This window comes from Ochotona curzoniae, unplaced genomic scaffold (genome assembly GCF_017591425.1).
Source record: "Ochotona curzoniae isolate NIBS_2020 unplaced genomic scaffold, NIBS_Ocur_1.0 contig_883, whole genome shotgun sequence".
In the NCBI taxonomy this organism is placed as follows: Eukaryota; Metazoa; Chordata; class Mammalia; order Lagomorpha; family Ochotonidae; genus Ochotona; species Ochotona curzoniae.
The window spans coordinates 6,275,791-6,302,684 of NW_024466599.1; the positions used below are offsets into that span (position 1 = coordinate 6,275,791).

General features: G+C 42.2%; 1 protein-coding gene across 1 annotated transcript in view; it reads right to left on the reverse strand.

Annotated features, from left to right (window-relative positions):
• The window catches only part of ROCK2 (Rho associated coiled-coil containing protein kinase 2), a 146,624-nt gene that overhangs the window by 88,269 nt on the left and 31,461 nt on the right, over positions 1-26,894 (reverse strand). The window contains exons 2-3 of the mRNA XM_040992831.1: positions 6,194-6,275; positions 4,171-4,271 (exon numbers count right to left, since the gene is read on the reverse strand). Of these exons, the coding sequence (XP_040848765.1) occupies positions 4,171-4,271; positions 6,194-6,275 (183 nt within the window). The remainder of the gene's footprint in view (positions 1-4,170; positions 4,272-6,193; positions 6,276-26,894) is intronic.

Below are 26,894 nucleotides of genomic sequence, written 5' to 3' on the forward strand. Positions count from 1 at the left end.
AGAAAAAAAGAGAAACCATGCAAGAAATATCTGAAATAACACTTTGACTGAAAATGCCCAAGTCAGCATCAGGCACCAAAGCACAGATGAGCAAAGTTAGGGCTGAAAAACCAAGATAAATAACAAAACATCTGAGGCTAACACTACTCAATACCAAAAATTACACTTAAAAAATATCCTCAAAGAAGCCAAAGAGTGGAAAACATTTAAAACATCTTCCTACACAGACACAAAGTTAAGAATTTTTCCTCTGAAATAATGCAAACCAAAAGAAAAGATAGTGAAATAATTAAAAACCCTCGAAAGTGAAGGGCAGGATACAGTCATGCAGCAAGGTAAGACGCCCGCATCTCATACTGAAGTGTCTGCTTCAAGTCCCAGCTCTATTCCCAACTCCAACTTCTTCCTAATTCATCCCCTAGAAGGTGGCAGGTGATGGCTCAAGTGACCAGGTTCTTGGCACCCACCTGTAAGAGCTGAATTAAGTTCTCAGCCCCAGCCCCCCGTTTTACCCTGGCTCTGGCCTTGGCCCTGATCCAGCCCAAGCTGTTGTGGACATCTAAAGGAGTGAATCAATGAATGAGAGCTCCGTATCTCAAATAATTTAATCAAAACAAAAGCAAAAACCTGAAGGAGGGAGAGAGGATTCTGAGTAGAAAGCAGTAGGAATCTGTGTCCCTCCCTAGATACCAACTGCACTGGCAGAAGATAATTAGAAGATACTGAAAATTTATCAAGAACGTCCAAGATCCAGTCAAAGAACATTCAGAACCAACTCCAAATGCAAAGAAAAAATAAAGTCAACTGGAATACTCAAACAGAGGTGCATGATCAGAAAACACATGAGAACAAACACACAAACTCAGCAAACCTCAGGAAGAGGGAGATTCTCATTTCCAGTGGGTCTGTAGTATTCGATGTAAGGGTCTAATCAACACAATTCACAAGGCACACAAGGAAACAGGAAAACCCAGACTAGGGCATGAGCAAGTGGATCACAGAAGACTTTTCTGGCAAGGCCGACAGCATGTATGACAGTACAGTGATGAGTTATAGAACATACAACAGCAGGAGCAAATCCTAAAGAAACCCATGGTTTTGAGTAATTATGACATGCCAATGTAGTTTCATTAATTTTCAAAACTGTACCAAATCTGGAGCAGACACCATGGTGTCTTAGCCTAGCTTTATCCTCCTGAACCAGCATCCCCTATTGGACACTAGTTCAAATCCCAGTTGCTCCACTTCTGATCCATCTCCCTGCTTACAATCTGGGAAAGTCAAGGATGGATCAGGTGCTTGGCCTCTGCATCCACATGGAAGACCTGGAAGAGACTCCAGGCTCTCGGCTTTGGATCAGCACAGCTCCAGCTGTGGTCATTTGGGAAATAAACTAGCAAATGGAAGATTCTCTCTCCCACCTTGTCTCTGTAACTCTGCCCTTCAAATAAAAATAAATCTAAAAAAATAAAGTTCGATTTTGATTAAGATGCTGATACCAGAAGTGTGTAAGCATGTGTGGGGACAAGGTATGCATGGGGCACCTCTGTCATCACCGTACCTTCCTCTTTATTTTGCTTTTAATCTAATATTGTCCTAAAACTTGAGTCTTAGAAATAAGAAGAGCAGTGGGTATTTGGTAAAGTGATTAAGGTGGCGCTTAGGACACCCATATTCCATATCCGAGTGCCTGGTTCAAGTCCTAGCTTTGCTCTTACTTCTGGTTTCCTGTGGATGTGCAATATGGAGGCACCGGGAGGTATTTCCAGGAACTGGGTTGCTGTTATCCACACAGGAAACTGGGTTTCAGGTCCCAGTTCCTAAACATTGCAAGATTTAGTGAACCAGCAGATGGGAGATCTCTTTATCTCTCTACCTTTCAAATAAGGTAAACATTAGTTTTGATTTTTTTGTTTGCTTGGTTTTTGTTTTTTAACTGCTTAAAGAGAATAAGAAAAAACAGGGCACCGAGACATCAAGAATGAGTAAAATATTCCAAGAATGGCTGAATCATATCAAAATAAAGAATATTTATCTCTGCCATGTTAGGAATTACATTAAAATGGCCCAAACGACTGTACTGTTTTAGGCAGCCTTGTCACTAACGACCTCGCCTGAGGGGAAACTGCTCAGTTCATACATTACTGTTATGCAATCTGTTCTTGCGCTCTTCAAATTCCACTACCTTATCCTAGTTAAATTTCACTTCTCCCATACAGCCAACAGCCTTTCCTGATGGTTCACCATCTAAAATCATCTTGATTACTCTTCTAAGTGTAACCCATTGGCAAATACTGCAATTTACCACTTCTCCCCCCTTACAAGTCACTATTAAATGTCTAATAAGAGAAAGGACCCTGAAATCTGCCGTTAAGGTTTTCTCCTGGGCCTGACGCCATAGCATAGTGGTTAAGGTCCTTGCCTTGAAAGCGCCAGGATCCCATATAGGTACTGATTCTAATTCCGGTGGCCCTGCTTCCCATCCAGCTCTCTACTTGTGGCCTGGGAAAGCAGCTGAGGACAGCCCAAAGCCTTGGGACCCTGCACCCACGTGGGAGACCCGGAAGAGGCTCCTGGCTTCGGATCGGCATAGCATTGGCCGTTGCGCTCACTTGGGGAGTGAAACATCGGATGGAAGATCTTCCTCTCTGTCTCTCCTCCTCTCTGTATACCCACCTTTCTAATAAAAATAAATATATCTTTGAAAACAAGTTCTCTCCTAAGAATACAGCAATAGTTAATTATAAAGCTGGCTATCCATACTGATATTTCCCTGCACCAGTCTTAAGCACATAAGACAGCTCCGAATACACATAGCACACCTACGCAAGTACCCTCAGCTACAAGTCCGATGAACTTCAGAGAAATACCAATGTCTTCATGCCAGCTAAGCTCATCCCTCGGGATACTCACACACCGTACCAGAGTGCCTGGCTTGGAGCCCTGTTCTGCTTCCAATCCCAGCTTCTTGCTCATGTATACCCTGGGATACGGTGGTGATGGTCCAACTACCCGGATCCCTGCCACATAAGTGGCAGCAGGACTGGGTCCTGGGCTCCTGGATACACACTGACCAGCCTCAGCTGTTGCAGGCATCTGGGAAATGAACAAGCAGTAGCAGAAGTGTCCCTCTGTCTCCATTTCTTTCTGTCTCTACATCTTTCAAACAAATTAAAGAAATCAAAGAAACAAAAGAAATTAGTCTGTCATACGTTTCTCTTAGAGAAATCCTTCCTGGTTTGCAATCATCACAGTTTTTCTCATTGCTCCATCAAAAGGAATAAGACAAAGCCTGGCGCAGAGACCTAGTGGCAAAAGTCCTGGTCTTGCCTTCACCCAAAATCCCACATGGGTGCCAGTTCATATCCCGGCAGCTTCACTTCCCATCCAGCTCCCTGCTTGTGTCCTGGGAAAGCAGTGGAGGACAGCCAAAAGTTTTGGGATCCTGCACGCTCATGGGAGACGCAGAAGAAGCTACTTGCTCCTGGCTTCAGATTTGCTCAGCTCCGGCCGTTGCAGTCACTTGGGGAGTGAACCAACGGATGGAAAATTTTTCTCTGTTTCTCCTCTATAAATCTGCCTTTCCAATAAAAATAAATAAGTCTTAAAAAAAAAAAGTGAGACACTGCTAGGTGAACAACAGACTTGGACTCTGAGTCAACTCTAAAGACAAAAATAGAAGAGTCTCAAATACTTAAGCAATGAAAACAGAACTACAATTACAGCTCTTCATTTAATAATACGATGTAATATTATCATCAATACTTATAATATTTCCAAATGGTACCAATTTGGCTTGCAAAGATAAATTGTAAATTTATTTCCAGTTACTTAAATTTCTTTGCTAGATTTTTCATATATCCAAATAAATGTCACTTCTTTAAAGTAATTAATTAATCTTCATATTCTAAATAAAAACAGCAGACTTCTGTATACTACTCAGAAGACCACATCTGAAAACAGGGTGACATTATTCTGTGCTCCCGAGCTGGAAGGGACCTGGCATTTACAAAATAACTGTAAATAGTGATGCTGAGATGCTCAGAGAAGGAATGACTCAATCTTTGGCATGGCTGGGCAAGGAAATCAGATCTATTCATTTGCTACACATAATGCTCCACAAACCATGAAGCCAAAAAGAATAATAAGATAAAACAAACACTTTCTTACCAACTGGACTTCACCGAAAGCGCCTCTTCCAATAACTTTTACGACATCATAGTCTTCTGCCTTCATCTGCAGGCCTCTGATTTTTTCCACGATTTTCTCATCTATAATTTAAAAAAAAAAAAAAGACCACCCTACTATTTTAACATAATCACATTCGTAAATAAAGTTTTAGTTGAAAAAAAAAATTGCATTCTGTTTTCAGCTAAATGTATTTTCTAAGGCTTCTGCTTAAAAAGTTAAAATTTGCAATAATCTAGTATTAAAGTGCCAAAATCTACAGTTCATTGAGTCATACACAGTGACACTGCACCAAAGAAAAGCAGTACAGAGCAGGTGTCTGACTCAGTCATGTTAAGATGGCCACAGTCCCCTTGGGAAGGCCTGGATCCAAGTCTAAATTCCAGCTTCTTCTTAATGCTCACCACAACAGAGACCATAAGCGCAGACTACGGCTCAAGTCATCATGTCCCTGCCACAGAGGACTTGAACTAACTTTAGACTGACACAGCCCTAGCCATCCTAGACATGTGGGTAGTAAATCAGTGAATGGGAGCTGTGTGTGAATGTGTATGTGTGAAAGCTGGGCCCAGGGCCATGGCATAGCAGCTTAAGCCTTTACCTGTGGTACCCAGCATTCCATACCGGTACCAGCTGGCCAGTTACTGCTGGTGTGGCTGGGAAAGTAGCAGAGGATGGCCTAAATCCTTGGATCCCTACCTCCACGTGGGAGACCCAGGGGATGCTCCTGGCTCCTGACCGGCCCAACTCTAACCGTTGTGGCCACTCAGACAGTGAACCAGTAGATAGAACATCTATCTCTACCTCTCTCTCTCTCTCTCTATCTCTCTCTCTCTCTCTCTCCCTCTCTCCCTCTCTCTCTCTCTCTGTAACTTTGTCTTTCAAATAAAATACACTAGATTTTTAAAAGAGAACAATAATTACAGCAATTCTATTTCTAACTCTGCTGCTGGGCAAGCTAGGTGACAGCCAAAAGGATGTCCCAGTCAATACCGGGCCTTCCGTATCACAGCAGAGTTGCCACTACACTGTTTGCAAGTTCATAGTAATTAATGTTGACAACCTACAGCCTACCTCTTTGAAAAATCATAAGCATATACTGTTACTTATCTTGTAACTAGACAAAACTGTGTGATTTGGAGAATTACCCCAGTGCCTGGTAATTCCAAATTAAACAGCTTACTGTGCTGACACAAAGGACACATGAATCACTATTAAAACTTCTTCAAATTCAACTTTAAACACACAGTATATACAGAAATAATTGCTGCAACATTATTCATTAACTAGACTAAAATTTCCACATTTATAAAAACATACATCTTACCTAAGCCTTCTAGGTAATGTAAATGAAAGGATTTGAATTCTGTTTCTATTTCAAGTGTTTCTTGTTTCTACTATAAATAACCTACTGAGATAGCTAAATAGTAATACTTTATACAAAATTTTAAACTTTATCCATTTTATATATAATGTATATTATAATATATATAACAAAAATAAAAAAACGTTTATCTTTAAAAAGTCAGGTGGCCGAGGCAAGCACAGGGTCCAGGTGGTTAGGCTGCTGCTGAGGAGGCCCACAGCACCTGTGGGAGCAGCTGGCTCCACTCCCAACCCTGTGCTTCTTGTCCAGCTTCCTGCTGATGCGCATTCCAGGCCACACCAGACGATGGCTCAAACACCCGAGTGCTTTCCATCCATGTGGCAGACCTGGACTCTGGCCTGACCCAGCCTCAACTGTTACGCATTTATAGACTGAACCAGTGCATGGAAGATGGATCTCTCACCTGTGCCAGACTGCCTCTTAAAGAAATAAAAACAAGTAAATATTTTTTAAAATAATCTTTGTGATCACTGAAAAGATCAAATTGTAAATAAAATGAATTTAATAAGTTAATGATTTTAGTAAATTAACTAAATTGATAAGCTTATGAACTGTGATATATTAACAAATCTGTTGAAAGCAGTTATATGACCAAATATGATGTTTAAACATACTTACATCTATTTAAGAAATTATCTATGTTCTTGTTTTTCCTCAAAGCAGGAAAATCCAAATCAAGGACCAAGGAATTTAAACCATCCTGTCAAAAAATAAATGGTAGAAAGAGTTTAGAGTTTGTATCATTTTTAAGCATTCAAAAAAGAAGCCTTAAGCTTTACCATATTCTTCTTTCTAGATAAAGGCCAAAACCCTAAAGCCCTCTATCCAGCACTGCACAGCGTCCCAGCCCTGCCACAGCAGCACCACCGATCCCAGCACATTTCCAACAGAAAAGCATCAACTAAAAATATGAAACAATTATTTCTGCTACTTTTCTGTCTTCAAATAATAGATAAAAATTCATCAGGCTTTTGATTCTAAGAAATGTGCCTACACTAAGTTCCCACTCAGTCACTGCCTATGAAGAATAGAAAATCCAACAACAAAGAAGAAATTATCCTTATCCCGAAGGGACTCGGCCCCAAAACTCAATTTCCTCTAAAAACGAGGGGGGGGGATAAAGTAGGATCTGGATTTCTCTTTACGCTTTCTGAATTTTCCAGACCTTTGCAATGAGTATGCATTAGGCTTATAATTAAAATAGGAAAAATGCATATAGCATAACAGGTGCAGGGAAAAAGAAAACTCTAGAGAAAGTAACTGGGTTTCCAGTCCCTCAATGAACCTGCCAGGGAAGGAAACAGAGTCCCTAAAATCTTGTGGCACTCACATCCCTGAGTAACTCTGAGGAAGGCAGAACAAGATATTCTCACTTTGGAGATGAACAAGCAAGGCTCTGGGGCCACTGCGGCCTGGACACCACCTCCCATCCAACTCTTTCTGACGCACTGGGGGAGCAGCAGCCATGAGGGACCCTGCAGCCCACGTGGGACACCAGAAGCTCCTGGCTCTGAGCCGGCCTGGATCCAGCCTCACAGGGGATCGGAGGAGGGAACCAGCAGTAAGGACTTCAATCTCAACCCCTCCCCTACGGCCAGTAACTTCTGCTCTTCAGATAAATAAAATGAATCTTTAAAAAAAGAAAAAACAAAAAAGGCCCCAAGAAATTATTTTGATGGCCCAAATGGCAAAACACAATCTAAATCTTGGAGGTCCAAACATGTAACTCATTTGCTTAGCCTAAATACACTCGGGAGACATAACGAGAGCTGAACAGGACAGAGAAGGAGCCTGTGGGACTGTAGGAATCCAAAGGGTAAAAGAGAAACTCCTAGGGATCCAAACAAGGCGATAACAAGAGGGAAAGTACACGTCAAACTGAAAAGGCGACTTTCAGTTGTTAGTATACTAATTTTGTGGAGAACTGCACACTCTATGCTAATTTTTCATTTATATTTCATAATTCCACTCTGCATTCATGAAAAATATCATCACCTCATAAAAATTTATTAACAGAAAGGAGCAAAGATTAAAATTGCTGATATTTTAAACCATAACTAAAGTCACTTATATCCTTCTATTTCAGGCAGAAACATGGAACAATCTGACTAAGGAAAAAAAGCATTAAAAAATGAATATAAAAGCCCAAGTTTCAACTAATGCATAATGTGAAACACCCTGCCACCCCCTTCTGAAGGAGTGGGTATAACTATCCAACAATCCCAGCATTTGGCCATCTGAGGCTATTTTTGGGTGAAAAACTATCAATGATATTTTAGTTAGGTATAAAACTTAGAAATCAATAAAACTTTTAGATGTGTCTAGACTTGTAATCTGCATTAAAACTTTAAAGAAAGTTGTAGCTATTATACAAACATTCTCCTACACCTCTATCAACATCTATAGGAAGAAAGTCCTTAAACTTGTGACAAAAAAAAATGTTTCTAGTATAAGAACAAGAAGACTGAATGATTTCGCCCAAAATTGAATTAAAAGTTAACTTTTAATAGGTGGTTTCCATGTTTTTTCTTTTTGAAGACCCCTCTCTATTTTCCCCAGAAACTGGGGAACTATTTTCCAAGCAAATGAGCGCTTGCTGCTGAAATGACCGTCACTGTATTAAGCCTCCATGTAGACACAATGAAGACAAAAGAAATCTTTCTTTGCTATACTAGCGCAGCTTGATATCAACAGAAGGCACAATCCTTGCTTTCTCCATATCTTCCCTAAAGTTCTTACAGATGGAATTACATGAAGATTAACTAATCAAGAAAAATTGAGAACCAGTTCAGACATTTCCCCTGACCATAGCCATGTGTGATCAGAAAGCTTTTTAAGCAGCTAGAATATTAGTTTCTCAACAAGCTTTTTGTTTTTAAAACTATTTTTAAGGGCCCAGCGCAGTGGCGCAGTGGTTAAGGTCCTCGCCTTGCACGCCCAGGATCCCATATGGCTGCCGGTTCTAATCCCGGCGGACCCACTTCCCATCCAGCTCCCTGCCTGTGGCCCGGGAAAGCAGTCGAGGACAGCCCAAGGCTTTGGGACCCTGCACCCGCGTGGGAGACCCAGAAGAGGCTCCTGGCTTCAGACCGGCATAGCATTGGCCCGTTGGGGCTCACTTGGGGAGTGAATCATCAGATGGAAGATCTTCCTCTCTGTCTCTCCTCTCTGTATATCTTCCTTTCCAATAAAAATAAAATAAATCTTAAAAAAAGAAAACAATTTTTAAGACTAAATGTTATTTCAATCATGTACAACTCATTTGTATGAAATTCATTTTTTTAAACATTTACTTGTTTTACTGGAAAGTCAGAGATACAGAGAGGAGATCCAGAGTTCTCTCTTCTGCCTGCTGATTCATTCCCCAAGTGGCCGCAATGACCACAGCTTAGGTGATCCAAAGGCAGCAGTCAGGAGCTTCTTCCAGGTCTCCCACACAGGTGCAAGATCCCAGGGATTTGGGCCATCCTCAACTGCTTTCCCAAGCCACAAGCATGGAGCTGGATGGAAGTGGAGCAGCCAGGACAGGAACTGGTGCCCATATGGGATCCCAGAGCATGCAAAGCGAGGACCTTTGCCACTAGGCTACTGCGCCAGGCTATAATATATTCATTTCAATGTGATACAGTATTTTCATTTTCATACAGAACTACTGAACTATCAAAATCACTTGAGCAGAACCCTCGGAGCATGCCAAACATTGGGGAACCTGGGAGAGCTGGGAGGCTGGGTGTGGCTTTTCCTCTTATTTCTCCCCTTCCCTCAGCTCAGGAAGGAAAGAAGAGAATGAAAACAACAGTCTCACCCACTTTCCTCTAGCTTTTGACCCCATGCACCTTATTCAAATATGTAAAAGTTATTAAAAATAAAATTTATACACGGAAAAAAGTCCCTAAAAAAAAGATGGACTCCCAATGAAACTGTTAAATGTATCTTAACAATAGAATGCTGGACTTTGTACCACTGTCTGTATCTACAATGCCATGATACACTTCAGTAGCAGAATGATGAACTTGTGACTGAAGTTCAAGGACTATACTAGTGCAATTACACGGGAAATCCCTAAGCCTTTGGAAATGCTGTATGAGAAATAAAAATTAAAAAAAGGAATGACAGTATAGGTGGTAATACATTTATTTATAAATTTATGTTTTTACTCAAGGCTTTATGTTTAAAAATGTTTTACAAAAGAAATGTGCTATTTGTCCCCAGCTATACGTAGGCAAATGTCAACATTACTAGAAGAAAAGCAGACAACAGTTGGTGAGCATTCTGGGTGCGAAGAAGGGGAAGCACCTGCCACACCACCCTGGGCACAACCTTTGCTGCTTTCTGGACCACAACAGGGAGCTGGACCACAAGTGAAGCAGCTGCTGTAGCAGTCAAGTACTAGCCTTGCATGTGCCGGGATGCTATATGGTTGTCGGTTCAAACCCCAGCTCCCCACTTCCCCCTAGCTCCTTGCACGTGGCCTAACAAAGCCGTCAAGGATGGCCGAAAGCCTTGGGACCCTGCACTCACATGGGAGACCCGGTGGAGGCTTCTGGTTCCTAGCTCCTGGCTTCAAATTGGCACAGCTCCGGCCATTGCGGCACTTGAGGAATAAATTAGCGGACAGAAGAGAGTACTCTGTACCTCCTTCTTTGTATATCTGCCTTTCCGGTCATAAATAAATTAGTGTCCTGCTGACACTTGGAGAATTTTGGATTTCAGATTTTCAGATTAGGGATAATCAAGCTGCATTAATGCTCAAATCCCTATCTAACTGTCCTTCGAACAAAAAAATCTAAATCTCAATAGTCTACATTACATGTTAGAATATACTTTACACTTCATCTAGTGGAAAAACAACTATGCATGTTAACTGACCTGCTTTCATTTATCAGTCAGGTGAATAAAATCTTTAATGTTTAACCTGCAATACTGTACAGCATTATAAGTACACGTACCCAAGTTCTGTCAGTAAAAGAAAGCATTACTCAACTAAAGAGAATTTTTTTAAGAAAAAGTTACCAAGGAACCAAAGAAGTCAGTGTTGGGTGCCAGTGTCTCCCACATTTACGTCTGGTAGACCAATTCTCCCACAAGCTTGAGGAGCTCATCTAATGAAGCTCAAGGAAGCTGTGTTCATTTATGCAAATCCTAGCCGCCTGGTGGCCTCCACGTGTCCCACGACAGTAACATCACTCTTCAGGCTCCCTACCGCCTCAGAGCACACACATGGCCCATGAGTGCAGCGGCAGCCATCTAACAGCCAGAACCAAAACATTACAGGGATGATTTTATTAGTCCAAACGCTCCAGCTAGAACCTTGGTGCTTTGGACTGACTCCTTGCTAGAGTGCTCATCCCGTTCCCTCTTCCTGGCCTGGCTAATGACTTCATTCTTACACACCCTTTGAGAGCTTGCTTTTCATTTTAAATGTCCTTTTCTGAGCTCCTCAGATTTTTCATCTTTCCATCCAATGTATTTAGCACCTGGCAAGCAGCAAAATTCAAATCAGCGCAAAAATGAAGTAACATACACACATTCTAAGAAATAATAAGGTAAAAAAAATCAAGTAATTACAAAATCTGGATTTTATCACCTTGGTTCTGCTGCTTACTCGGCTTGTGACCTGAGGAGAGTAATCCCCACTTGATTTCTAACACCCTCAACTTGAACAGAAGTAGCAGCTTATAAAAATCATTCTGGGGAACAGTCTTCTCCTATAAAACCAGCTTTTTTAACAGCGACACAGGCCTGGAAGCGGGGGAGGCACGAGCAGTCACAGCAGCACTTCGTTGGAGTGAGGTGCTAGACCCACGACTCCTCCGGCCATGCTACGCCCGGGCCTGGCTCAGCAGGCAAGGTGGGACCGGCGGGCTGACCCTTCCTTTTGGCTCAGCACAGGCCTATCCCGATTCGGCTTTCACCCAAAATTTTGATTTTGATAAGTCTGTTCAAAGTAGATTTTGCATTCATTTTTAATATGGTATTAAAAACATGAGCTTGGTTTGTCATTCTGAAATGCCCAATACCCTCAACTGGCTTTGCCTTCATCTCAGCACTAATCCTGGGACACCAAACGCCCACAAGGAAATGGTCACTAGCTACATTTTAAAAGAATGTATAAACAACCATAAATCAATAGTGACAGCCCTAATGGTGACGCTGCTGCACTGGTAATCGTTTTAGTTATGATAGTAAACAGCTATACTAACAAGGCAGCTGCCACTTATAGAGTGCTTGAATCCCAGACACTACGCCAGACGATTTCTATCAAAATCACCTCATTTAATTTTCCTCACAGACTGTGGAAAGAGCTGCTACCATCATCTGCTTTTAAACTGAGAAAATTAGACTTAGGAAATTTAAAACAATTTTCCAGAACTGCACAGCTAAAATGTAGCAGAGCTGGTATGGGGCCTAATGTGTCTCAAGTAATTACTACTTCTTTAATACTCTTGTTAGGTTCTAAGCTTTTTCTTGACAAATAGTCAACTGGATGTCATCAAAGTACTTTTTATAATACAGTATTCTATTTAGAAACACATGAATAAATTTAAGATAAAATTATTTTTGTATTACTAAACTCCTTTGGTTTTTAAATTTATATTTCTTTTCCTCCATGAACAAAATTATCTTCCTAAGGACATAAAATTTCCCATGGAATATAACTAAAACTCAGAAACCTTACCACTGTGAAGTATCAGAAAATTTAACGCTCTGTTTGAATGGTAGTCTTAATTTGGTATTCAATTCAGAAATGTGGGTCACATAAAATTAAAATTAATAGTAAACAAATCAAAAAATTTTAAGGTATTTTCCATATTTTTAACTCACAAAATATATACAGATTGGGTTCCCACGTGATGGCTCAACTGGCTAATCCTCTCCCTGCAAGCACCAGCATCCCATATGGCTCACTGGTTCTAGTCCTGGCTGCTCCATTTCAAAGTCAGCTCCCTATTTATGGCCTGGGAAGGCAGTCGAAGATGGTCCAAGGCCTTGGGATCCTGCACTCACATGGGAGACCTGGAAGGAGCTCCTGGCTCCTGGCTTAAGCCTGGTCCAGCTCCAACCTGGTCCAGCTCCAGCCTGGTCCAGCTCTGGCCCTTGCAGTCACCTGGAGAGTGAACCAGCATATGGAATATCTTTCTGTCTTTCTCTCTGTAAATCTGATCTACCATTGTGATAAAAATAAATCTTTTACTTATGTATATATGTATATATATATGTAAGAATCTGCAAGTAAAAAACTAAATTTTACTGAAATTTGCTATTTAAGTTGGCAAATACTTGTGAAGTACAAATGCCATGAAGAAACTAAGTTTTAAAACTATAATGTATTAAGAGCACAGAAGATTAATATACATTATATATATAACTTCAACAGGAAGTATACATAAGAAAAGACTCTAAAGAAAACGCATCAAAAAGAATACAGTATTGATGGAATTACATGGTTCTGTTCCTTGTTTCACCTACACTGCAGTCTTTCTGTGATGTGACTTTGTAATTCATAGTAGGCTGAGTTTAGTCTCGTGGCTAAGCAATGTTCCACCTGAGTCCCAACCCCAGCTCCTGGGGCCCAGCCGTCCTCGTGGGAGACGTGCTCTGCTCTCCAGGGTGCTGGTCCCAAGCCTGCCCATTCACAGCCAGCCACTCCAAGCATATGGAGAGTGAGTCAGCAATGGGCGCATCTTCACACTGTGTCTGTTGGTGTCTGTTTTTGCTTCTCAAATACAACTATGGTGAAATCTAAAGGGACAAGATCTAAGGCATAACAGAACACGGTCTTGACAAATTTAGAATTATTGAAAAATTACTCATTATCTATAGCATTCCACATCTCTACTGCAACAGTCTATTTTAAACTCCAGTACATTTTGCTGTTCTCTGCCTCCCACAAATCATATGCTCTTCTTTTTTTTTTTCCCTCTCTTCTCTGGAATTCAATAAATGTTTCTGCTCAAAACTTGAATTGGGATCTTATCTTTATTAATAAGACTAATATGAAAGGAACATTCTTCTCATCCAACAACAAAGTTCCATTAAAATTTTTCAATTGTGGGCCAAGTGCGATAGCCTAGTGGCTGAAGTCCACACCTTGCACAGGCCGGAGTCCCATATCGGCACCAGTTCATATCCCGGCTGCTCCATTTCACGTCCAGCTCCCTGCTTATGGCCTAGGAAAGAAATCAGGGATGGTTCAAGGCCTTGGGGCCCTGCACCCACGTGGGAGATCCAAAAGCAGCTCCTGGCTTTGGATCAGCTCAGCTCTGGCTGTTGTGGCTACTTGGAGAGTGAACCAGCAGATGGAAGAGCTTTCTCTTTGTCTCTCCTCTCTGTAGACCTGCCTTTCCAATAAAACTAAATCTTTTTTAAAAAAATTTCATTTGCCTCAGTGTGTTATTCACACATTTTATAAATATTTCCTGTGAGGTTTACTGCTTAATATTTTACTTTTCTGTGACTATTTGCTCATTAAAACATGTCTGATGTATCCTATTTCTTACCAAATGATCATGTTCAAGCAAACTTCATTATAGCAGACAAACGATTGGCTGATTAATGGTTGATGTCAGATGCTGAGCACCAGGCCTGCCACAGCAACGCCAGGAGGCACAAATGCCACTTCCGGCACTCTCTGAGTGCCCTGAGCAGACACCAGGAGCAAAGCTCACCCTCCTAAGCCGAAAAAAACTCACGGACAAGAAGTTGTTGTGTAATATGAGCAGACAGTAATGTTGGACCCCTGGGACGAGTATGATAACGCATGTTTAGCAAAGAAATCAGTGTCCCTCCCCAAAAGGACCTATCTCGCTATGATGTAAAAGTTGAATCATGTACATTTTCGTGTTCATATTTTTCAAATAAGCTTCTGTGATAGTCAAAAACATAAGTAAATTACCTGAGACCTGAGTAATTTATAGTAAATATTTCCTTGTGCTTGCTTCAGCCGCACATAAAAAATTTGACTTCCTTAAAAATTCCGTAGCACTACAGACTGTTAGCTTTTGGCAACTTGTTATATAATACAGTTAATACACATATTAATATGGGTATGCTTGGATATTACCTACATATTTATTTTTTTATTTCCTTAATTCTTAGTGGAGCCAATGCTGAAGCATGGTGGGTGAAGCCACCACCTAAGGTGCTGGCATCCTGTTTACCTGTTCTACTTTGGATCCAGTTCCTTGCCAGTGTGCACAGGAAAGCAGTAGAAGATGGCCCAAACATCTGGACACTTGGTTTTAAAAATATAAACAAGGGTGCCACATGCTAGAAGAGCAGGTTAAGGTACTGCCTGTCACACTGGCACCCCGTAGGAGCACTGGCTAGCAGTGTTCCAGCGGCTCCACTTGCCAATCCAGCTGCCTGTGAATGTGCCGGGAGAGCAGCAAGACGGCCTACCTACTTGGGCCCATGCATCCACATGAAGACCTGAACAGAATGTCAGGCTCCTGTTTCTGCCCGGCCCAGCTCCTGCCCTTGCAGCCATCTGCGGAGTGAAGCGGCACATGGAAATCTCTGTCTCTTTCTCTGCAACCCTGCATTTCAAATAAGTAAATTCATTTTTAAATATTTTTATTTGAAAGGTAAAGTTACAGACAAAAGACAAGAGAGAGAGAGAGAAAGCGATCTTCCACCCCCTGGTTCACTCCCCATTTGACCACAGCAGCTAGAGCTGGACCAGTCAGAAGTCCGAAGCCAGGAGTTTCCTCTGGGTCTCCCACAGGGGAGACGGGCTGGAGGAGCCCAAGGTCTTAAGCTGTCCTCCACTGCTTTCCCAGTGTATCAGCAGGGAACTAGACTGGAGTGGACCAGCCAGGACTTGAATTGCGGCCCATATGGGATGCCAGTGCTAGAGGTAAAGGATTAGCCTAGTAAGCCACCATGTCAGCCCCAGTTAATACTTTTTAAAAAGCAAACAAAAACTAACTGAATTGAAGCCTATGGACATCGAAATCTCCCAGGTCTAAAGCTTTACTAAAAACAAAACAAAACACTCACACACACAGAAAGCTTATGGTTTTAAGGCTGTAGACACTGACATGTCTGTGCTGCTGAATATAAACGCCTACCGAGCCACCTGGGCTCGTGCTTGTATTGGCACTGGCATCGCTTCTGTGATCCCTCCATCTAACACTGGGCTGGTTCTGGCAGTCTAATCATATCTCACAAGCCCTGTTAGCCATGGTGCACAACCTTTGCAGAGCATGAAATGGTCAGTAATTTGTATTTTATATCATGGATTGAACAAAGACAAACTGTAATAATTAACAAAACAATTAAAATCTACAGAACAGGGCTCTGAAAACCAATCTCTATAATTTCTGAAGGATATTTAAGGTCCTGAATTTCTTTCAACACTTTACATTTGGAAAATGTTTTGCTTTGTTTCACTTAATAACAAAAAATCCTTTTTTTTAAAGATGTTTATTTTTATTACAAAGTCAGATATACAGAGGAGGAGAGACAGAGAGGAAGATCTTCCGTCCGATAATTCACTCCACAAGTGACCACAACAGCCCAGATGCTATGCCGATCCGGAGCCAGGAGCCAGGAACCTCCTCCTCCAGGTCTCCCATGCGGGTGCAGGGTCCCAAGGTTTTGGGCCATCCTCCACTGCTTTCCCGGGCCACAAGCAGGGAGCTGGATGGGAAGTGGAGCTGCCGGGATTAGAACCGGCGCCCATATGGGATCCTGGCGCATTCAAGACGAGGACCTGAGCCGCTAAGCCACGCTGTCAGGCCCACAAAAGATCCTTTTTTTAAAAAATTCAGATACCACTGACAATGAGTAATTCTTCCTACTAGTTTTTCTTTAATAACTAAAAATACAAAAATGATATGGAAAAAAAGGTATTTTCTACGCAGCAAATACCTTTGGAAGGTACACAAAATTTAACTTAAAACTGAAGAAATGGGTAACAATGTTATATAACAGGAGACTACAACTGGAAGAAAAACCAATTTCCAATACCATTTTAAACATGTGTTGGATACCATTAAGAAGAAGCTAAAGAGAATACAACTGTATCAGTTGTCACAGAGAACTCTGAAATACAAAAATGCCTTTGGAATTACCTATGCAGCACTCGATCACACACGAAAGACATTCACTACATCATTCAAGCTTTTAAACCAAGAATTCAAATACTTGAGAGTACCCAGTGGGAGCAGACACTGCAGTGCGGTGTTTAAGCCATCTACCTGGGAGGACAGCATGCCACATGGCAGTGCCGCTAGGGGCACTCTGCTTCAAAGCCAACACCCTGCCAAGCCCTGCCGACGGGCTGCGGAAACCAGAGACGACGGCCCCCCTACCACAAGGGAGACCAGGCTGGTGGCAGTATCGAATCAGCAGACCTAAGATCCCTTCACTCTACCTTTCAAATAAATACTACCTAATGTATAAAATTGTTAAAGGGCAATAAAACATCTTTAATTCTTTGAAATGAAAAATGTCAGCGGAAAATTTTATTCAATCAAAATTTTTCAGAATCTAATGAAGTTATAAAAGTGCTTAAAGACAAGTTACATCTTTTTCTTCTATAAAAGAATAACTGCTCCAAATCTGCTGGCCTTACCTATGAGAACAAGTACCTACAAATAGCATATTGATAAACATTCTGAGGAAAATGAAGTAATAGATTTTGTAATAAATAAGAGAAAAAAAATTTCAAAAGAAAAAAAAATGCACTCTGTAAAGAAATTCTTGCTCTGGGGCCCAGCAGCGTGGCCTAAAGTCCTCACCTTGAATGCGCCAGGATCCCATATGGGCGCCGGTTCTAATCCCGGCAGCTCCACTTCTCATCCAGCTCCCTGCTTGTGGTCTGGGAAAGCAGTGGAGGATGGCCGAAAGCCTTGGGACCCTGCACCCGTGTGGGACACCTGGAGGAAGCTCCTGGATCCTGGCTTCGGATCGGCATAGCATCGGCCATTGCGCTCACTTGGGGAGTGAATCATTGGACGGAAGATCTTCCTCTCTGTCTCTCCTCCTCTCTGTATATCTGACTTTCCAATAAATAAATAAATCTTTAAAAAAAAAAAAAAGAAAGAAATTCTTGCTCTGGAAGAAGCATTTTGAAAAGAGGTTTCTGAAAAGTTTCCATACATATCTGAATTACACTTTCAAAAATATCTTTAATTGGGCCTGGTGTGATAGCCTAGTGTCTAAATCCTCACTTCACATGCACCGGGATCCCATATAAGCATAGGTGATGTTCCAGCTACTCCACTTACCATTCAGCTCCCAGCATGCAGACCAGGAAAGCAGCAGAGAATGGCCCAAAGACCTGGAACCCTGCACCTACGTGGGAGACCTGGAAGAGGTTCCTGGTTCCTGGCTTTGGATCAGCTCAGCTCTGGCTATTGCAGCCACTTGGGGAGTAAATCTGTGGATTGAAAATCCTTCTATCTCTCTGTAAATTTGACTTTCCAATAAAATAATCTTTTAAAAAACTGAGCTAACGGGCCCGGCGCAGTGGCGCAAGTGGTTAAAGGTCCTCGCCTTGCACGCCCGGGATCCCATATGGGCGCCGGTTCTAATCCCGGCAGCCTCACTTCCCTTCCAGCTCCCTGCCTGTGGCCTGGGAAAGCAGTAGAGGACGGCCCAAGGCTTTGGGGGCCTGCACCCGCGTGGGAGACCCGGAAGAGGCTCCTGGCTTTGGATCGGCATAGCATCGGCCTGTTGCGCTCACTTGGGGAGTGAATCATCGGACGGAAGATCTTCCTCTCTGTCTCTCCTCTCTGTATATCCGCCTTTCCAATAAAACAATAATAAAAATAAATCTTAAAAAAAGATCCATTTTATTTTTTGAAAGATTTATTTATTTTATTGGAAAGTCATATACAGAGAGAGGAGAGACAGAGAGGAAGATCTTCCGTCCAAAGACCACAACGGCTAGAGCTAAACGAATCCGAAGCTAGCAGCCAGGAGCTTCCTCCAGGTCTCCCACGTGGGTACAGGCCCCAAAGCCCTAGACCATCCTCGACTGCCTTCCCAGGCCACAAGCAGGGAGCTGAATGGGAAGCGGGGCTGCTGGGACTAGAAACGGTATCCACATGGGATTCTAGTATATGCAAGGTGAGGACTTTGGCGCCAGGCTACAGTGCTAGGTCCAGTTTAGTTTAATTTTATTGGAAAGGCAGATTTACAGAGAGAAGGAGAAACAGAGAGAAAGATGTTCCATCCACTGGTTCACCCCCTCAAGTGGCTGCAATGACTGGAGATGAGCTGATCTGAAGCCAGGAGTCAGGAGCTTCTTCTGGGTCTCCCACGTGGGTACAAAGTCTTCGGGCATTTTCTACTGCTTTCCAAAGCCACAAGCAGGAAAATAGATGGGAAATAGAGCAGCCGGGCTATGAACAGTATGGCACCCTTGCGCATGCAAGGAAAGGATTTTAGCCACTAGGCTACCTGCTGGGCCCAATTAGATAAGAAATTTCTTTTAATCAACTTCCTTAAAGGTAAGAATTTATTCCTGGGGGCAGTATTGTGGCATAGATTTAAGCCACCATCTGTAATATCAGTATCCCATATGGGCACAAATTTGAGTTCCAGAGACTCCATTTTCAATCCAGTTTCCTGCTGGATTGAAATGCCTGGTGAAGTGCCAAAAGACGGCCCAAGGGTGTGTGTCCCTGCACCCACATGGGCAAGCCAGAAGATGCTTCTTGACTTCAGTCTGGTCCAGCCCTGACTGTTGAAGCCATTAAGGGAGTGACTCAACCAACAGTTGTAACATCTCTCTGTGTTCTCCTTCTCTCCATAACTCTGCATTTCAAAAAAAAGAGAAAAAACCATTTCCTATATTCCAATCATAGTGTACATTTTCAAAACACTGTGCGTGTATAAACATTCAACCAACATCTTGGTATAGCCGTACATCAAATCACCTTCCTCACACAGGCCTTCTCTACTGTGCTTCTAAAAAGCAATACCAAACTACTTCAATCAGGCTCAAAATTCCTTTCCTCTTTTACACCAGTTCATTCCCTCTGCACCACTGATAACTAAGAAAATGTTCTTTAGACACTTCTGTTTGTTCAAATCTTATGTATTCTTATCAAATAAAACGCTATTTTAATAAAAGTTCCTTCATGATCTTCTAAGATACAAATTTCCCATATTTCAAACTTCTCTACATTGCATGCTCTGCAAGAAAGATATCATTTGGTACTTTTAGCATCAATTTTTGCACACAGTTTATCATAATGATTTAATAGACACCAATGGCTGTAAATTTGTTAAACACAGAATTCATCAAATTCAATCTGATTCTTCTATTTCTGACATAATACCTTACACAGCCTTCCCTTCGACATTAAATCAGATTATCTTTAACATTCACGTTTCTCCTGAACATGCTGTTAACTGCAACACTTTGATAATCTCCTTCAGACATCATGTCCTTTTCCCAGATCAGGCGGGTAGCTCTGGCGTTAGCAGGAGCTTCCGCCCAGATGCTATCATGAGTCCTCTCCTTCATCGCACCAGCTCTCACATTCACTTCGCAAAACTTAAGTTCCACAATCCTCCCAATTGTTGCCTTTTACTCAGGTTCCTGCTCCTCTCACTTAACATATTTTCCTAGGAAGAGATAACCATCTTTCCCTCCTCAATACTTACAGATCGGGAGCTAAATCTGACTTAAGAAAAACACACAGAGCATGCTCCAGTGGTCCCTACTAGCCTGACAATCCTAGGCGGTTTCCCTGGCTCATCCTCTTCCACTCCCCAATAACTCACCTTCTCCTCTCTTCTTCAAAACCCTCTGCCAAGCTCATTCTCAGCTGAAGACTTTGCTTCTCACCACAGTGACAAGCTGCCAAGTCTGCACATCCAATCTACCCACATTGCTATCTGAACCCAAGCATTCCTTTTCTGTTACAAAACCTGTTACAGCCAATCCTTTTGTTTGTGCACTAAATGTTCCATTCCCTCAAACCCATTAACAAAATTAAGCAATTTTCTGTCACCCTACCACATCATCTTTTAATTCCTTCTCTCTTTCTCTCCTTTCCCCCACCTCCTCTTGTGTATGTGTACACACACGCATGCATATGTATACATGCTTAACCATAGCCATAGGTAGAAAAATCTATTATTTCTCTTGTCTTTAAGAAGCTCCTGGCTCTGGCCTGGCCCAGACTCAGTCATTGTGGCCATTTGGGAAGTAAACCAGTGAATAGAAGCTCTCTTTTTCATATAACATATACCAACTCACATGAATTTATTGGCTTCTAAGTCCCAGTGATAGCTGCCTTGACAGGGCCCAACAAAATGACTTTGCAAGCCTTACACAACAACCTAAGAGCCCAACATTCCCCAAGTCTGAACTGCTAACAGAATGACAATTTCTCAGTTTGTATCTTACCGGATCTATAAACATCTTTTAGTGGTCCTTCAATACTTACTTCCTTATTTTAAGGTGTATTTATTTTATTTGAATGTGGTAGTTACGTAGAGAGGAAAGACAAAGATTTTGTGTCCACTGGTTCACCCCACCTCCCCCAGAATGATCGCAAGCAGGGCTGAAGAAGCCAGGAATCAGGCTTCACCTGGGTCTCCCAAGTGGACAGCAGGGGACCATCTTCTGCTGCTTTCCCAAGGATACTAGCAGGGAGTTGGACTGGAAATGGAGCAGCCAGGACTTGAACCCACATGCGATGCTGGCATCAATTTCCAAGGTTTAATTAATCTGCTATGCAGCAGTGCTGGCCCCAAGATCTACCTCTTGGAAAACTTCCTTCCCTTGGCTTTAAGCAAAATGCATTCCCAGGGTTTCCCACCCATCTTCCCGGCCCTCCCTGTACCAGTCATCCTCACTGATGTTCTCCTCTGTCTTTGTGCATCTTCTTTTTCAAATACGCTCATTCAGCAGAACTCTTCTTCTCTTGTGGACTTAAACATCTTCTACGTAATAGTGATTTCTGAAGTTTATCTCTGGCTCACTACACTCAAGATCGTTGTATTTCCAAACACTCAGACTATCAACCTTGTCTTCAAGCCTGTCTCTCTCTCTAGAGTTAAAATTTTAACACTTTTAAAAAGTCACACTTGGGCCCGGCGCGGTGGCGCAAGTGGTTAAGTCCTCGCCTTGCACGCCCAGGATCCCATATGGGCGCCGGTTCTAATCCCGGCAGCCCCGCTTCCCTTCCAGCTCCCTGCCTGTGGCCCGAGAAAGCAGTTGAGGACGGCCCAAAGCTTTGGGAACCTGCACCCACGTGGGAGACCCGGAAGAGGCTCCTGGCTTCGGATCGGCATAGTATCGGCCGTTGCGGCTCACTTGGGGAGTGAATCATCGGACGGAAGATCTTCCTCTCTGTATCTCCTCTCTGTATATCCGCCTTTCCAATAAAAAATAATAAAAATAAATCTTTAAAAAAAAAAGTCACACTTGCATTGCCTTCTTGCGAATTGGTAATTTTTCATTTGCTTTTGTTCTTTCTTTTTTTTAAAGATTTATTTTATTTTTTATTAGAAAGGCGGATATACAGAGGAGAGACAGAGAGGAAGATCTTCCATCCGATTCACTCCCCAAGTGAGCGCAACGGCCGATGCTATGCCGATCCGAAGCCAGGGGACTCTTCTGGGTCTCCCACACGGGTGCAGGGTCCCAAAGCTTTGGGCTGTCCTCTACTGCTTTCCCAGGCCACAAGCAGGGAGCTGGAAGGGAAGTGGGGCTGCCGGGATTAGAACCGGCGCCCATATGGGATCCTGGAGTTCAAGACGAGGACCTGAGCCGCTAAGCCACGCTGTCAGGCCCAACACAAGATATTTTCAAATCGAGAGGTATTCTACAAAATAACTGGCTTACCTGCTGAAAATTGCCAAGAGCAAGATCAAGATCAACAACAAGTGTTCCAGATTGCAGATTAGATATAAGACAGCAGGATGCAATTCAGGACTCCTTTTCAAAAAACGGTATTATATGGACAACTGACAAAATTTGTAAATGAGTGTTGTGTGAAAAAATCAATATTCACTTCCATCTTACTTGTTTCAGAATATTTAAAAAAAAAAAAGGCTCACATGGGAATGTTCCTGCCGCTATTTTTCTTGACAATGCTCATGCACACACACCTGGACGCCAGCTCTCCCCACCAGCTCTTTACTCCTCCTTTTGAGGAGATCTTGGTAGTTCAGCTTGCAACGCTGTGTGTTTTCTATCTTCTGCCTTTCTCCCTATCCCTAACACACAACAAACAATTATTATTAACTGGTTCCTCATTAAAATGCAAGCTAACAGGCAGGAAAGTTCATTTTCTTCATTACTATAGCACCAGGGTCTAAACCCAAATCCAGTCAGAGCTGGACAATTATCAATAAATATATCCAAAAAATGCACAAAAAGTCCTTCAAACAACTGAAGATACAATTACAGAATAAGTTTCTCAACCAAAGCAAAGGGATACCAGGGGCAGGTGGAAGCAGCAGATTGGCAGCTCTGAGCTACTTAGTATGCAAACCCACGGTACTACCCAACACCAACAGTCTGAAAGCACTACCCAGGTCATGTGCAAAATACGGACAGTACTAACAACTCTAAGGGGCCTCAGTGACGCGAATAAGAAACTACCAAGGCTATATTTAAATTAACCACAATAGCCTCAGCTTACAGTACTACAAAGCATACTGTATTAAGAAACAATAAAGTATAATAAAAGTCTCAAAACTAGTATCTCACTTTATAAATGCTTTATTCTCTCATGCTATAAAATAAAGCTGACTTTACTATCTTGCCTAATTGTCACAAAAAAATCCAGAAAATATTACTTTTAAAACTCCTAATATCTGAATCTAACCCTAGATGTATAGAACAAAATAAATGTCTATATGCATACATGTGTGCAAATTAATAAACATAGTTTGATTCTGTTACCCATCTTATCAACAGGTTCTTCAAAAATGAGCAGAAGTCAAACCCATACACAAATTTTAATTTCTAAGAGAAATGCTACTACACATCGGGATCTATACTAGGAAATCTTTTTCCATAAAAATTCTTTGTCATAGCTCACACGCATAAAAATAAAACATACAACACAAAATTATAGCTAATTGTAAAGTCAACTTAACAAAAAAGCTGTGTCAAAGCAGCCTTTAGCAGACAGGTGAAGACACTGCTTGAGACACGTGCATTCCAGCTCAGTGTGACCTGAGCTCCACTTCCAGCGCACCTGCTTGCTAACAGAACGCCCTGCAGGGCAGCACATGAAAGCTCAAGTCCTTAGCTGGCTACCCACGCGTGGGGGACCCGGAGTTCCAGGCTCCTCCTGCCTGGCTGTGCTCTAGCCCAGGCTGTTACAGACACTGCAGTGATCCAGCAGTTAGAGCTCTTTCAAATAAATCAATAATTTAAGGCAGCATAAACAGTAACAGCTTTTAAATAAAGATAAAAGCTATGTCAAAGAATTTCCTTTCAGGGATTTAACGAACCTGCTGAACTAATCATGTAAAATAGGAGTCACGGCAGGAAAGCCTGAAGACCCTCTACCTCTGGTAAATCTCCCCTGCAAGCATCAGCACATTCCCATTCTCTTTCACATTCACCCCATGTTACGGTAATCTGATCCTGAAATGTCGAGAATTTTTTATGAAACGTAACTTGATGCCAACAGTATTACTGTGATATATATCACATGAAAAAAGTAATGATAATTCTTGTGAATGCAAGAATATTTCACATCCTGGCATGCACAACATTACAATTTACAAATTCTGGCTCAATGGCTAAATCCTCATCTTGTAAGCACCATGACACAATATGGGCACCAGTTTACATCCCGGCTGTTCCACTTCCCATCCCGCTCCCTGCTTGTGGCCTGGGAAAGCAAAGATGGCCAAAGTCTTGGACTATACACCCATGTAGGAGACCCAGAGGAAGCTCCTGGCTTCAGATCAACTCAGCTCTGGTCGTTGCTGTCATTAGGGAAGTGAACCAGAGGATGGAAGCTGTTCCTCTGTCTTTCCTCTCTGTAAATCTGCCTTGCCAACAAAAACAATACATCTTCTTTTTCTAAAGTAAAAAAAAAAAAAAAAAAAAAATTTACAGATCTATGGTCTGTGGACAAAAATTTATACAAATGTAAAGGCCTAATAAGGAGAAAAGCATCAGTTATATATGACATTGATCAACCACATTAGTGATTTAGAAGTGTTTTAAAGAAACACTGAAATTACCTGATTTTCTAGAATCTTTATTCACATAAAGAATTCTCATTTACTCTCATTAAAAAATATAAATTTGTATTTGAAAGCCAGAGTTACAGAGAGAAAAGGATAGATCTTACATTCACTTATTCACTCCCCAAACAACTGCAATGGCTGGGGCTGGGCCAATCGCCAGGAGCCAGGAACCTGTTTCGGGGCCCCAGTCCGTCTTCCACTGCTTTCCCATCAGCAGTGCTCTGGATTAGAAGTAGAGCAGCGGCGCGAATCCATGCAGGATGCTGATGTTGTAGGTGATCTTAACCTGTTGGACCACAATGCTGGCCTCTTCTCTCATTCTTACAGTACACACAGAAGCCAGGAAGATCCCATTTTTAAAGAGTGACTTGTCTACTGGAGGAGTCATCCCACGCAGGACAAGCCCATTTTGTTCCGCATCCAAATCCCAGATTTTCATCCCTATTAAGGACAGACTAATTTGGTGTAAACCAATCCTACCACTGAGAAAAACACTTTAACGTTTTTAATTTAATTAAGTGCTGGTGAGTCCTCAAAGTAGTAAGGACATAAAAGACCAAAATATTTGGAGAAGGGGGGAAGGCATAACATAGAAGTAAACCTAAACTAGACTACAACATTGCAACTTAAAAGCTGAAAAACTCATTCTGTTAGAGCTGGGAACACCAAAGTTAGATTTCTGGACTCACAGAGAGGGTCCATGTCTGGACTTCTTTACTTCTTAAGATTTATTTGTTTATTTGAATGGCAGAGTTGGGAACAGAGAAACAAAACAGAGGAGATTGGTCTTCCATCCACTGGTTGACTCCACAGTGGATCGCAATGGCAGGAGTTTGGCCAGGACTGAAGCAGGAAATTCCAAAATTCCATCCAGGTCTCCCTCCTGATCATCTTGAGCTGCTTTCCCAGGAGCAGCAACAGTGAGCTGGGACTGGAATCTGCTCCCACATGGAATGCTGGCATCTCAGGCAGCAGGGTAACCCACTGCCCCATGACTCCAGTTCCAAACCTTTGGCTTTTATTTGTGTGCTCTAAACGGCTCCGCCAAACAGTAAATAAGCGAAAAATCAGAAACAGATCAACCCACAGAAGACTGAAAAACCCTGGCGGAAACGGGAACACCCCTTGAAGAACGGCAACAGCACCTCATTATCTCAGCAGTGTGGGCATGCAGTGTCCAGCAGCCTCATCAAAGATCGAACACACACACATACATCTCTACAGGACATCCAGAATCTAAACACAAATTTCAAATTTTATTGCTACTAATCTGTTTACAATAAAAAGATGAAGAATTTCAGAAGAAAACTTGAAACTATATTCAAATGAAATCTGCAAAACTGAAAACTAAGTGACGTTAAGAATTTAATAGGCAACATTAGATGCTAATGAACTGAAAGATAGGAAGAAAACATTCAGAATGAAACAGAAGGGAGGAGGAGACAAAGAAACAAACAGCATGCAGTGAAAATGCCCAGCAGGGAGAAGTCAGACCTGGTGAAGGAAGAGACAGGAAGTATCTGCGAATGACGAACTAACAACAAGGCATCAAAGCACAGACTAGTGAAACAACCTAAAGCAAAATCAGCACAAAGAAAAGTAAGAGTGGGCACAGCCACAATAAAGCTGCTAAACATCAAAAGATTTCTAAACCCAATTAATCTTCCAGAAAAGTCATTTTCACTTGGAGAACAAATTAGCTGCAATTATTTAGACCTGGACACTAGCAGACACGGTCATAAAAACGAACAAAATTAATTACGTCAAGTATATCTGGGGGGCCCAGCAAAATAGCCTAGTGGCTAAATCCTCACCTTGCAACCACTGATATCCCATATGAGCAAAGGTTCCTGTCCTGGCTGCTTCACTTCCCTTCTGACACCATGCAACACCTTGAGGCCCTGCAACACTATGGAAGACCCGAAGAAGCTCTTGGCTCCTGCGGCCTCTTGGAGAGTGAATCAGCCTTTCCAATTTTTTTTTTTTAAAAAAAGGAGGGGGGAAGATCTGGGCCAGCATGGTGGTGTAGCAGTGCTGCATCTCATATGAGGCCAGTTCAGGTCCCTGCTAATGGCCCGGGAAAGAAGCTGAGGATGGCCCAAGTCCTTGGGCCCAGCTGCCCAGCTTCTTC